Source organism: Rhinopithecus roxellana, chromosome 6, assembly GCF_007565055.1.
Source record: "Rhinopithecus roxellana isolate Shanxi Qingling chromosome 6, ASM756505v1, whole genome shotgun sequence".
NCBI classification, from domain to species: Eukaryota; Metazoa; Chordata; class Mammalia; order Primates; family Cercopithecidae; genus Rhinopithecus; species Rhinopithecus roxellana.
The window spans coordinates 101,927,574-101,939,901 of record NC_044554.1 but is presented as its reverse complement, the minus strand read 5'-3'; the positions used below and the strand labels follow the sequence as shown (position 1 = coordinate 101,939,901).

At 47.0% G+C, this 12,328-nt stretch overlaps 1 protein-coding gene across 2 annotated transcripts in view; it reads right to left on the bottom strand.

Annotated features, from left to right (window-relative positions):
* The window catches only part of SDK1 (sidekick cell adhesion molecule 1), a 982,307-nt gene that overhangs the window by 146,788 nt on the left and 823,191 nt on the right, over positions 1 to 12,328 (bottom strand). For both annotated transcript variants that reach the window (XM_030933228.1, XM_030933229.1), the window contains 2 exons: positions 10,977 to 11,127; positions 10,141 to 10,378 (listed from right to left, as the gene is read on the bottom strand). In XM_030933228.1, the coding sequence (XP_030789088.1) occupies positions 10,141 to 10,378; positions 10,977 to 11,127 (389 nt within the window). The remainder of the gene's footprint in view (positions 1 to 10,140; positions 10,379 to 10,976; positions 11,128 to 12,328) is intronic.

Below are 12,328 nucleotides of genomic sequence, written 5' to 3'. Positions count from 1 at the left end.
AGTTACATAATTGCATCTAATCCCACAATGATCCCAATGAAGTAGATATCATTACCCTTTTCTACAGATGAGAAAACTAAAGCTGAGTAAATTGCATTGAATCCATTTTAATTAATGCTTTTCTACAAGGAGATGGGCAGCAGAGGCCAGCCATGTCATTCTTGACCCATGCACACGTAAGATAATTTCCTTTTCTTCTTTCCTTTTTTTTTGAGACTAGAGTGCAGTGGTGCCATCTCAGCTCACTGCAACTTCCGCCTCCTGGGGGCAAGCCATTCTCCTGCCTCAGCCTCCCAAGTAGCTGGGATTACACACATACGCCACCACGCCTGGCTGATTTTTGTATTTTTAGTAGAGATGGGGTTTTACCATGTTGGCCAGGCTGGTCTCGAATGCCTGACCTCAAGTGATCTGTCTGCCTCGGCTTCCCAAAGTGCTGGGATTACAGGCGTGAGCCACCATGCCTGGCCCACATGTAAGATCATTTTCTTATACTGGAGCCGGGGATGCTGCTTCGATCACCTGTGCCTCAGTTGTCCCATTTGTGAAAGGCTAAGACTGGCCTACCTTCCTTCCTTAGAGTCTTCTCATTCTCCCCTCCCGGTGGCCAGCAGTTGTTGGTCAGAGGTGATCAATAGCTAGTTGTTTTGAAGAAAGTGAAAGGAGGATGCTATGACCAGTCCTAGCCTATAGAGTGAGAATGAAAGCAAACACTGAGGTGCCTGGTATGGCGCTGACACACAGAGGTGAGTGGAAGCATCTGTTCCCTTCTCCTTTGCAAGACCTCCTAGGGTTCCAAGAACAGCAGGAGGCAAGCATGCACCTTTGTAGCAGGAGCACTCGTGGGAGCTTCCTCTGCTCTTTCATAGACCTACTCACCCATCCATCCATCCATAAATCGACTGAACCATCTATCTATCCATCCATCCATCCATCCATTCACCCATCCATCCATCCATCCATCCATCCATCCATCCATCCATCACCCATCCATCCATCTATTCATCCATCCATCCATTCACCAATCCATCCATTCACTCATCCATCATCCATCCATCCATCCACCCATCATCCATCCATTCACCCATCCATCCATTCACTCATCCATCCATCATTCATCCATCCATCCATCACCCATCCATCCATCCATCACCCATCCATCCATCTATTCATCTATCCGTCCATTCACCCATCCATCCATTCACTCATCCATCCATCATCCATCCATCCACCAATCACCCATCCATCTATTCATCCATCCATCCATTCACTCATCCATCATCCATCCATCCACCCATCATCCATCCATTCACCCATCAATCCATTCACTCATCTATCCATCATCCATCCATCCAGCCATCACCCATCCATCCATCTATTCATCCATCCATCTATTCACCCATCCATCCATTCACTCATCCATCATCCATCCATCCATGCATCCACCCATCACCCATCCATCCATCCATCCATTCATCCATTCACCCATCCATCATCCATCCATTCATCCGCCCATCACCCATCCATCCATCCAATCATTCATCCATCCATTCACTCATCCATCATCCATCCAGCCATCTACCCATCCATACATCCAACCATCCACTCATCACCCATCCATCCATCCATCTACCCATCCATCCATCCATCCATCCATCCACCCATCCACCCATCCACTCATTCATTCATTTACCATCCATCCACCCATCCATTCACCCATCACGTATCCATCCATCCATTCACTCATCCATTATTTCAGATATTCAGACTTCCTCATTACACAGAGACTGAGATGGTAGCACTGTTAGTTAGTCTGAAGACAGAAAGTAACATGGTGGGGGGGGGGGTTACACAATAATGCAACCTGTGACATTTGATTGCAAGATTGTCTACATGACAGTAGTTTGATCTTTGTTATGGACTGAACTGTGTGCCCTCTGAATCCTTATTTTGTGATCTCAACCTCCGGCACCTCAGAAGGTGACCTTATTTGGAGACACAGTTGTTGCAGATGTAACTAGTTAAGATGCAGTCATACCGCATAGGGTGGGCCCCTGATCCAATATGACTCGTGTCCATATAAGGAATTTGTACACAGACACACACACAGGGAGAGTGCCATGAGAGGAGACAGACACACACAGGGAGAACTGCGTGGGGACGTGGGAGGGAGGCTGCCCGAGCCACGGAACCACCAGGTGCTGGAGTGGGGCCCAGGACAGATCCTTCCCAAGCCTTCAGGGGGATCACGGCCCTGCCGACACCTCCAGCTCAGATTCCACCTTCCAGAATGGTAACAGAATACATTTTTGTCATTTAAGCCACCCCGTTTGGGGTATTCTGCTATGACATGAACACAGTCTCTAAGACAATGCCAGGGTTCGTGTGCATCCTAGAAGAGCTGTTCTCATGCTGTGTGGGAAGCTTCTCCCCTCACCACTACAAACAGGTGTTTCCCTAGACAAGCGAGGGGCAAGAAAGGGCGGCCCCATAGCAGGCCACAGCCTAACAGGGCCAGTGGCTGAGGATGATTAAGCCTCAGGACGGGGGTCAGTGGCCACACCGCACTCTCACCACACCCTGTGGCGTCTCCCCAGAGGAGAAATCACAGAGGAACCTGAAGAGCAAAGGCCTAGAATGCCTGCCCCCAGGAAGGGGCATATTCCCTGGTGCTGAGAGCCCTGGGAGGAAGCATCTCTCCCTCTTCTTCTCTCCCTACCACCTTCCCTGCATGGACATTAGATCGGCTGCTGAGTGTCAGTCAGTGAATGTGTCCACAAAATAGAAATATCCTAGTTATGCCTGTCACTATAAAACCACAGTGAGCCCCCTTCTATTTTTGGAGGGAGATAATGCCAGCCAGTCCAATCTTCCCAAGTATGTCAGTTGAGAGTCATTCATTCAGTTACTCAGTGCTTCAATGAAATAGTATCAATTTATTAGAGCAAAGAGGCGTCACGGAAAAGGTGTCACGGAAACATACTTGCAATGTTAAGTTTGCTCAGTTCTCCAAAGAGGAAGGGGGCTTGTCACAGATGCAGCCCCGAGTCCCCAGTGTCTTCCAGCTGTGGCTCCACCCGGCTCGCTCGTGCTCCCTGGGCCTGCATGGAGCTCCCACAGGGTGTCTTAAATGCCACCATGGCTGTTACCAGGAAATGGCTTGCACATTGCTCATTTTATACAAAAGTTTGGTAAACTGGGGCCTTGAATCAACTATGAGCTAAAGTGGGCACTAACATTAAAAAAAAAATGTAAACCTACAACGTATCCGAATTTATTTAGAGTAAGGTAAGAACACCAAACGCTGTATGCCCAAGATGTTGGTACCAGGTTCTAAAACCTCTGTCCCTGTCTGTAAAAAGGCCATTGTCATAGCAACACAAATGGTCCACTTCTGTAATCCTTAACCGCTTCCTGTGGGTCACTCTTTGAAACTCTAAGTGCCCAATTCTCCCTACAGACCTACAAATCACGGCTGTTTTTCTAAGATGTGGTGGGATGAGCATGTGTTTACTGGAGAGCCAACCCTGTCCTTGGAGAATGAGGGCAACCTGGGGATTGCAGCAATTCGGACACTGACTGGGCTTTGAACGCAGCTGAATTTCTCACACAGAGACAGGGAGGTGAGGTGGCTAAAGTGGAGAAGATGGCAGAGTTCAGGATGGAAATTTCAGCGCATTTAAATCCCACCAGGACAAGATCTGCCATGAAGCTGCAAGTTTTCAAGAACTGAAAAAGAAACCTCTTACCCATCATCTATTTTGAAGTAGATTTAACTCCCTTTCCAACCTGACATCTTCACGTTTTGAGATGTTCTTGGGAATTCCCGTTTCATTAAAAACAAAGCCATTCCATGGCTTCTTTTCCCCTTCATTTTTTTCTCTCCCCTCTGTAGGATTTCACACTATGCAGCTCGCTGTTCCTCCTCATGTGGTCTCTCTTGGTTTGGAAGGCCTCATTTATCCTTAGAATATATCATAATATATCATGTCACAGAACCTGTTAAACTGCACTTCCAAACTGTAAACTTCATTGAAATGTGGCTCCGAGCATTCTGCTTTGTGTTCCCTGCGTGTTTTCAGCACTCTTGCCCACTGGACCATTCCTAAGCTCCCAGGAGCTGCTATTTCCATTGAGGGGAGACTTATTTCAGACAAAGGGCCGTGGTTTTATTCTCTCTCCAATCCCTCTCCCTCTCCATTGGGTCCACTCCACCATTCAGCCCTGGCACCCCCTTCACCTCCCCATCTCCTCCCTGCCTCCCCCCATCTCAAAAAAGGACTGAGTTTTCTGCTGGGGAGGGTAAGTGCCAGATGTTAGTAGGGCCAGGGAAGGCACAAAGTCAAAACTGCTGCACCTGGGAGGGCCTTGCCAGTCACAGGTGGGGAGATTCCCAGAGAAGAAGGCTGTGAAATCTCCATTCTGATGAGCTAAACACAAGGTGGGGGAGCTGAAGGCCTGCAGCATCTGGGCCCCTGAGATTCCGCAGGTGGAAGGAGGGACACAGATGGAGCACCAACACCAACCAGAGGAGAGAGTGGTCCAAGAGGGGTCCCTGGGAGCCTGTTATTCCAGCATTCAACATGTCCAGAATCTGAATCATCCACGTCTTGAAATGAAGATCAATAACCCAATTATAAAATTTTTGATGGAAACACGTGAACCAAAACTTTTTTTCCCAGAGCGATATGTGTTGCACCAAAGTTTCTAATTCAACAGAAATTCAACTAAAAACTAAAAAATACCTTTCTGTAAGCTACAACCCTCAAAATAAGAAAAAATGTAATAACTGACAAAACAAAGCTTCAGTTGCAAGAACAATTCCTACTCTTGATCAAAATCTTCCCAGCAAATGAACAGAACATGAACTATGAACAGAAAAACAGTGAGGCTGATACAGTGGATTCTGCAAGGGCTATATGTGATTCCCCTCTAGCCATATGTATCAGTCCATTTTCACACTGTGATAAATAAATACTCAAGACTGGGTAATTTGTAAAGGAAAGAGGTTTAATTGACTCACAGTTATGCATGTCTGGGAAGGCTTCAGGAAACTTACAATCATGGTGGAAGGTGAAGGGGAAGCAAGGAACTTCTTCACATGCCGGCAGAAGAGAGAAGAGAGGGCAAAAGGAGGAAGAGCCCCTTATAAAATCATCAGATCTTGTGAGAACTCACTCACTATCATGAGAACAGCATGGGGGAAATTGTCTCCATGATCCAATCACCTCCCACCAGGTCCCTCCCTTGACATGTGGAGATTACAGTTTGAGATGAGATTTGGGTGGGGACATAGAGCCAAACCATATCACCATACATGCTACAATCAGCTAGGACAAAGGTAAATCCACTTGCTTTTTTTGATACAAAATCTATATCTCAATATTAATTAAAACATAGCAGTGTCTACAAAAATAAACAACATTGCTAGAGAAAGTCTCCTCAGGGTTCTTGTGTAAAAGGTGATATAAGATTGTCTGAAAAGAACAAAGTCAGAAGAAAAAAAACCTGGAATAGATTTACACACAAAATATTATCCTCTGCATTCTCTTGACTACTATAAGATAGGTTTCCAACAGCTGGAAATGTTAAAAAAAGAAGAAAAAAAGAGAGAATTTCAAATCAGCAGTTTTGCCATAGGTTTACTTTTTTTTTTTAAAGAGGGTTCTTGGCCAGGTGTGGTGGCTCATGCCTGTAATCCCAGCACCTTGGGAAACCAAGGTGGGCAGATCACTTGAGGTCAGGAGTTCAAGACTAGCCTGGCCAACATGGTGAAACTCCATCTCTACTAAAAATACAAAATTAGCTGGTCATGGTGGCAGGCACCTGTAATCCCAGCTACTTGGGAGGCTAAGGCAGGAGAATCACTTGTATCCAGGAGGCAGAGGTTGCAGTGAGCCAAGATCATGCGACTGCATTCCAGCCCAGGTGACAGAGTGAGACTCATCTCAAAGAAAAAAAAAAGTGTTATTCAAAAAACTTTCAAAATGGTATTTCTAGTTTGATTAAATTGTCTTCATTTTTATATAGCATTTACTTTGCTGTTTTCTGAATAAAATCCTGGAAGATTAGTTCAGCTGGGTATAAAATTTGAGACTGACAGTTATTTGCTTTTAGCTCCTTCAAGATTACCATCCCATTGTCTTCTGGCCTCTGTTGTTCCTGAATAGTCACCTCAGTCAAATGGTCTTGCCTTTGTGATTATCTGCCTTTCATTCCAACTGTTTTTTTTTTTTTTTTTTTTTTTTTTTTTTGAGATGGAGTCTTGCTCTGTCACCCGGGCTGGAGTGCAGTGGCCGGATCTCTGCTCACTGCAAGCTCCGCCTCCCGGATTTACGCCATTCTCCTGCCTCAGCCTCCCGAGTAACTGGGACTACAGGCGCCCGCCACCTCGCCCGGCTAGTTTTTTGTATTTTTTAGTAGAGATGGGGTTTCACCGTGTTAGCCAGGATGGTCTCGATCTCCTGACCTCGTGATCCGCCCGTCTCGACCTCCCAAAGTGCTGGGATTACAGGCTTGAGCCACCGCGCCTGGCCTCCAACTGTTTTTAAGATTTTCTCTTAGGCATTTTACAGTTGTACCAAATACATTTTGATATGAATTCAGTTTTATTTACTCCACTCAGGATTGGTGTTTCTTCAGTCTTGTAAATAATGCTTTCCATCAACCCTGGACTTTCTCAGCTATTATATGTGTATTTTGTAACTCTCATTTTCTTCCTCTTTCCCTTTTGAGTCCTATTAGCTATGTGGTAGATCTCATTCTGTTCTTTATGTCTTTTAATCTATTTTCGATCTTCTGTCTTTATGTTGTTTTAAGACTTATTTATTCAAATCTAGCTTCTAATTTGGTAATTCTCTTTTTGGCAGTGTCTAAACTGCTTTCATTTTCAATGATTGTGTCCCATTTATTTTTTCTAAAAAAAAATCTGCTTTAAGAAATGGTACCTTAATCTTTACTTAAAATTTTAATGCTTTATTTTATTAAGACTTTAATAATTTTAAATGTAGTTATTGTATATTTTCTCTCAGACTTGTATGTATTTTAATGTAATCAAAGCCCTCTATCTTGGACTCCCACGATCCTCCAGACTCAGCTTCCCAAAGTGCTGGGATTATAGGTGTCAGTTACTGTGCCTGGCCAATACATTTAAGATTTCAGAAAGTAATATTTTATCTATAATTTTTTGTTGGTTATAGCAGAAGTTTTAATTTTGAAAAAAATATTTTCTTGGCCTGCCTTTTCCTGGATTTAGAACTGTCCCTCTGAACTTCTCAAGTTCTCTTCTTTGTCACAAAGATTCATATAGTGAAGGTAACAGAGGTTTTCGAAATCCATGTGACCACAATCCCAGGCTGTGTGTTGGTGCGTCTCCACCTTTCCTTTGGAACGTAATGAAAGCTGCGGTCTGAAGGAGAGGCAAGGGACACCGGTCCCAACCCTACTGCTTGGGCAGTTCCCTCCTGAAACACTGGTCCTCTCAGAAGCATACTGGTTGTCACCATGGCTGCTCTTCCGGGGCTCTCATTGGTGGGCTCCAGGGTTCACGTCACGCCCTGAGAGCATTCCCACTTAGCCATGGTTCCGCTTCTCCCTGCTACTGCTTAAGAGTCCTCCCATCTACCTTCACCTCCTGCCCTCCGAGAAAAGTAGGAAGAAATAAAGCCACAAAGTGGCACAGGAGCTTTTGCTTGCCACGGGTGACCGACAGTGGACCAGCGTTGAGGAAACCCAGGGGGTTGTGTGCGATGCAAACCAGTGTGCATTGCAGCTAAACTACAAGGGCAGCAGCAGGTTCAGACCTGTCACTGGTGGGAACTGGGGAATGAACAAGAAAGGATGAGAGGAGCCTTTACACAGAGCTTCCCAGGCCCTTCCATGCCGTGGCACACAGCGGGTGGTACCTGCAGATACACTGGGCATATGCTGGTGCCCTTGGTGTGCTGGGCACTGCTGGGCCCAAGCGCAGGGTGCAGACTCCTCACCCCGGCCTGGCCCCCTCGAGGGTAGAAGGGTGGTGTTGGGCACACCTGCACCCATCGCAGCACCTGGCATGGATAAGATCAGGAAGAGGTGAGGGGCTGGCACTGCCTGGGGCTCCAGGGCCCCTTTCTTTATTGCTGGGAGCCGACCTGCGTCCTCCCTCCAGCCATCCTCAGAGGCTGCCCTCCCACCTCGGCACCACTTTCCATGTTTCCCTCTTCATTTTTGAAGCAGACAGGCCGGGCCCGGGAGCCCTGGGCCCCCAAGTGTCTACGCTTTCCTCCTTTTAAACTCCTCCGTCCTGAGGATGGCGGCCCCCCAAAGCCACCTCCAGCCATGCCAACAGGCCCTGTGCCCCCGTGTCCTCCGCCTTCTCCCACTGACCGTGCAAGGTTTTTCTCTGATACCCAACATGCACTTGGCTTCCTAGCTCATCTTTCTGTCCATTTCCCATCAAAGTCACTCTGAGTTCCAACTGTGTCTCCTACGGCAGTTTCCAGCATCTAGCAAGTTAATTAATTTTTCTATTGAAAACAACAGCACGGGGACTGTCTCTTTGCATGGCGTTGTAGCACAGGGACAGAAGCAGGGAGGCTTGGGGTGGGGGACAGGGTAGGCCCCGGGGCATTTCCGAGGACTCTGGGGTGGAAACAGCTGTAGGCAGGCCCTGGCCACCTCTGGACTCCCCAGCTTCAAGGGCGACTCTGTCCCCTCGGAGCGCCAAGGAAAGGAGCTGAGCTCAGGAGCTGTCTCCAGGAAACAGCCATGTCTATGACAGCAAAAACAATGGAACCGAATATTCTCATTAATGCAGAGAGTCAGAGAAGAGAAGGAAAAGAGAGTGAATAAGAGGGTTTGAATCAATAAGGAAAATGGATCTAGGCTCCCTGGGGGAAGGAGTGGGGGAGTCTTGTCCTTTTCCTCTGGCCACCGACCCAGTTCACCATCTCAACCCTTCACACCTCCTCTTCATCCCATGTCTGGACAAAGTCAGGAATTTATGTCATATTTCTAATTTAAGTCATATTTCCTTTTCCTCTGGCCACCGACCAAGTTCACCATCTCAACCCTTCACACCTCCGCTTCATCCCATGTCTGGACAAAGTCAGGAATTTAAGTCATATTTCTAACAGCCTAGGTTAGTCCAGAATGAACAGCCCCTCCGTCTATCAAGCACATGCTGTGACTCTCATCCAAGAAGCCTGGGGCAGAGATGCAGCTGGTTCATTCCTTCTCCAGACAGAACCTCACTAATTCAGATCCGACTGAAGGGACTGGGGTCAGGTGACAGTGAGTCCTTCATGAGTGTTAATTGCCATCCTTCCCTTGGGTTTCTAAAAATTCAAGGGGGGCAAGAAAAGCTCCTCTGACCCACCGTTGGCTGGTGGAAGTTAGTCCACAAAGCCTAGAAGATTAGGCGGCTACTTTCAGCATTAGCACGGTGCAGCAGAGGTCTACTCAAGGTCAGCCAAAAACACTTCTCCATTTCTTCCTGGCAACTGGCAGAGCCCCGTGACTGAGATGAACAGAGTGACGTTCCATTCCTGAACAGGTTTGAAGAGGCCCATTCTTTGCCTTCTTTTCCCTGCTGGCAGCTGGGTGCAAATGGAGATTATTCCCACAGAACCGTAAAGCCTGGGTTCCTGAATCACCTCATGGAAGATAGCGACCCGCCAAACAGAAACACCCACCTTAGACCACAATATGAGTGAGAAATAAACTCCTATTATGTTCAAGCAATTAAACTTTTGGAGGTCTATTTATTACCACAGGCTAGATTACTTAATATACTACCTCTATTAATTTGTGACAAGAAGGTCCTGAATACCTTGTATTTTAAAGCTTCCCCATAGGATCTTTACACATTCTTGCTTTTCATCAATGGTAGTGAAAATTATCCCTAATTTAGAAAATAGTAATGTGAGTCGGGCCCCTGTTGGGAATCATCACCAGTTTCCAATGAATGGCTTGGGGCCCTAATGAAATCAGGTGGAAATTCCTGCCGAGTCTGGCCTAACACAGGATTAGGAAAGCTCCAAGACAGACACAAGTGGGACAGACCAATGAGACACCACTAGCCTGGGATCTGGAGGCTCAGGGGCCCTCAGCCCCATCTCTAATGTGGTGTCTGCAGGATGGGAATCGCCTTCCCCTTACCTGACTCCCGCGTCCGGCCCCGCACCACCTCGCTCCATGGCCCAGCCCCGACGGCGTTGAAGGCTTGCATCTGCAGCTCGTATTCCATCCATTCCTCCAGCTCCTCAATGGTGAATTCCCTCTCCAGCCGGTCACTGACGACTTGGGCCAGTGCTGAAGACTGGAGGTCTGAGCGCCAGTACTTAATCCTGTAGCCCACGGACTCAGGGTTCCCATTGTACTGAGAATCTGGCAGGGGCTAGGAAGGAACAAGGGGCCTCGATGAGTTGACATCTCAGAACTGCCACCCTCACGGGTCTTAAGGGATGGGCCTGTCCTGTGAGGCCAACTCCGTGGAGGAGGCATTCCCGGGGGAAACAGTCTTAGAAGCATCTACTTTATTTTTCCCTGAAACTTTTCTTCTGTGAATTAAATGAAACCATGTCAGTAACTTTGGCTGCATATAATTTCTTTTAATACATTTTGGCTTAATTTTGTGGGCAAATGTTCTGATTAAATATCAGGCTGGCTCTCTTACAAATACTGAGTATTGGTTCCATGTTGACCTAGCTTAAGGACTTAGAGATCCAGCGTGAGGCACCACCAGCTTTCCTGCCCCAAGGAATATTCCTCCATTCCAAGAAGAGAGTGAGTAATGCTACTAATTAATCAGATCTCCTGGGCTGGCCCGAGATCCAACACTAATTGTAAAATGCAATACTTTTGGGTTTGACGATGAGATTAGTTTTGACTAGGACAAAGGCGTGACCAAGAAACTCCTAAGCCCTGGATGAGTGTGTACCCTGGGCTAATCCAGGACCCGTGTGCCTCCAGCCTCCCTTCTCACCCCCACTCACCACCCAGCGAAGCCGCAGGCTCGTCTCACTGGCAGTCCGGACCGTGACGCTGGTTGGAGCCACATCGGGTGGGGCCTGCAGGGTCTGGATGACCCGGGAAGACTGACTGTAGGGGCTCGGCCCAACAATGTTCACTTGCTTCATTCGAAATCTAAAGGCAAAACCACTGATGAGACTTACGGCCAAGCAAAGGTAAGAAGGAAAAAAGAAGGAAACGACAGAGGCCCTGACCGTTTCTCAAGGGAGGGCTCGGATAGCTGTCTACCCATATCATACAGGCTATTGCTCAAGGACACCCTCCTTTCACCTGGTGTCATTAAAACTGCAAACTGTGGCGAGGTGCGGTGGTTTACACCTGTAATCCTAGCACTTACGGAGGCCAAGGCGGGAGGTGGCGGGGGATCACCTGAGGTCAAGAGTTCCAGATCAGCCTGGCCAAAACGGCGAAATCTCGTCTCTATTAAAAATACAAAAATTAGCCAGGCATGGTGGCGGGCAACTGTAATCACAGCTACTCAAGCGGCTGATGCAGGAGAATCGCTTGAACCGGGGAGGGAAAGGTTGCAGTGAACCAAGATCACGCCACTGCACTCCAGCCTGGGTGACAGAGTGAGACTCTGCCTCAAAAAAAAAAAAAAAAAAAAAAAAAAAAAGCAAATTGCATATGTGGCCTTTTTCCCCTAAAAGCCTTCAAAGAAAGGTACAGGTACATCAATTGCAACTCAACAATTTTAAAATTTTAAATTTCCAAGTGAAATGTAGTTGGATGGATTGGGTGTCCAGAAATCAATGTTATTAGTTGCTCTGATTCAAGTTTAGGATAACCTCAAGGAGCTAAGGTGCAAGTAGCTACGGGACCGAATTAGAATGTCAGGATGTTACTAGCAAATGGCAATTTTGAAGTCCAGCCTTTCAAATGACCAACAGCACCCTGAACTTCTTTTTCTGTTGGTTCAGGAGAAGAACGAGGGGTGAAAGGAAAATATCTTGAACCCCAAATCACTAAGCTAAAAGGAAAAGCAAGCTGGAAACTGCCTGGGGCAAACCTGCTTCTCATTCTCTTCAAAGTCATCCCTCTGCTCACTGAGACAGATGCAGATCTGACGGCCTCCTTTGGAAAGGCTCATCAGAAACTCAGAAGAATGTGACCCTTCATCTCTCACCTGTCTGTGACCTGCAAGCCCCCTCCCTGCTTGGAGTCCTCCTGCCTTTGCTTCAAGCTCTCCCACCTTTCCAGACTGAACCAATGTACTTCTTGCCTATACTGATTGATGTCTCACATCTCCCTAAAATGTATAAAAGCAAGCTGTGCCCTGATCTCCTTGGGCACATGTTGTCAGGATCTCCTGAGG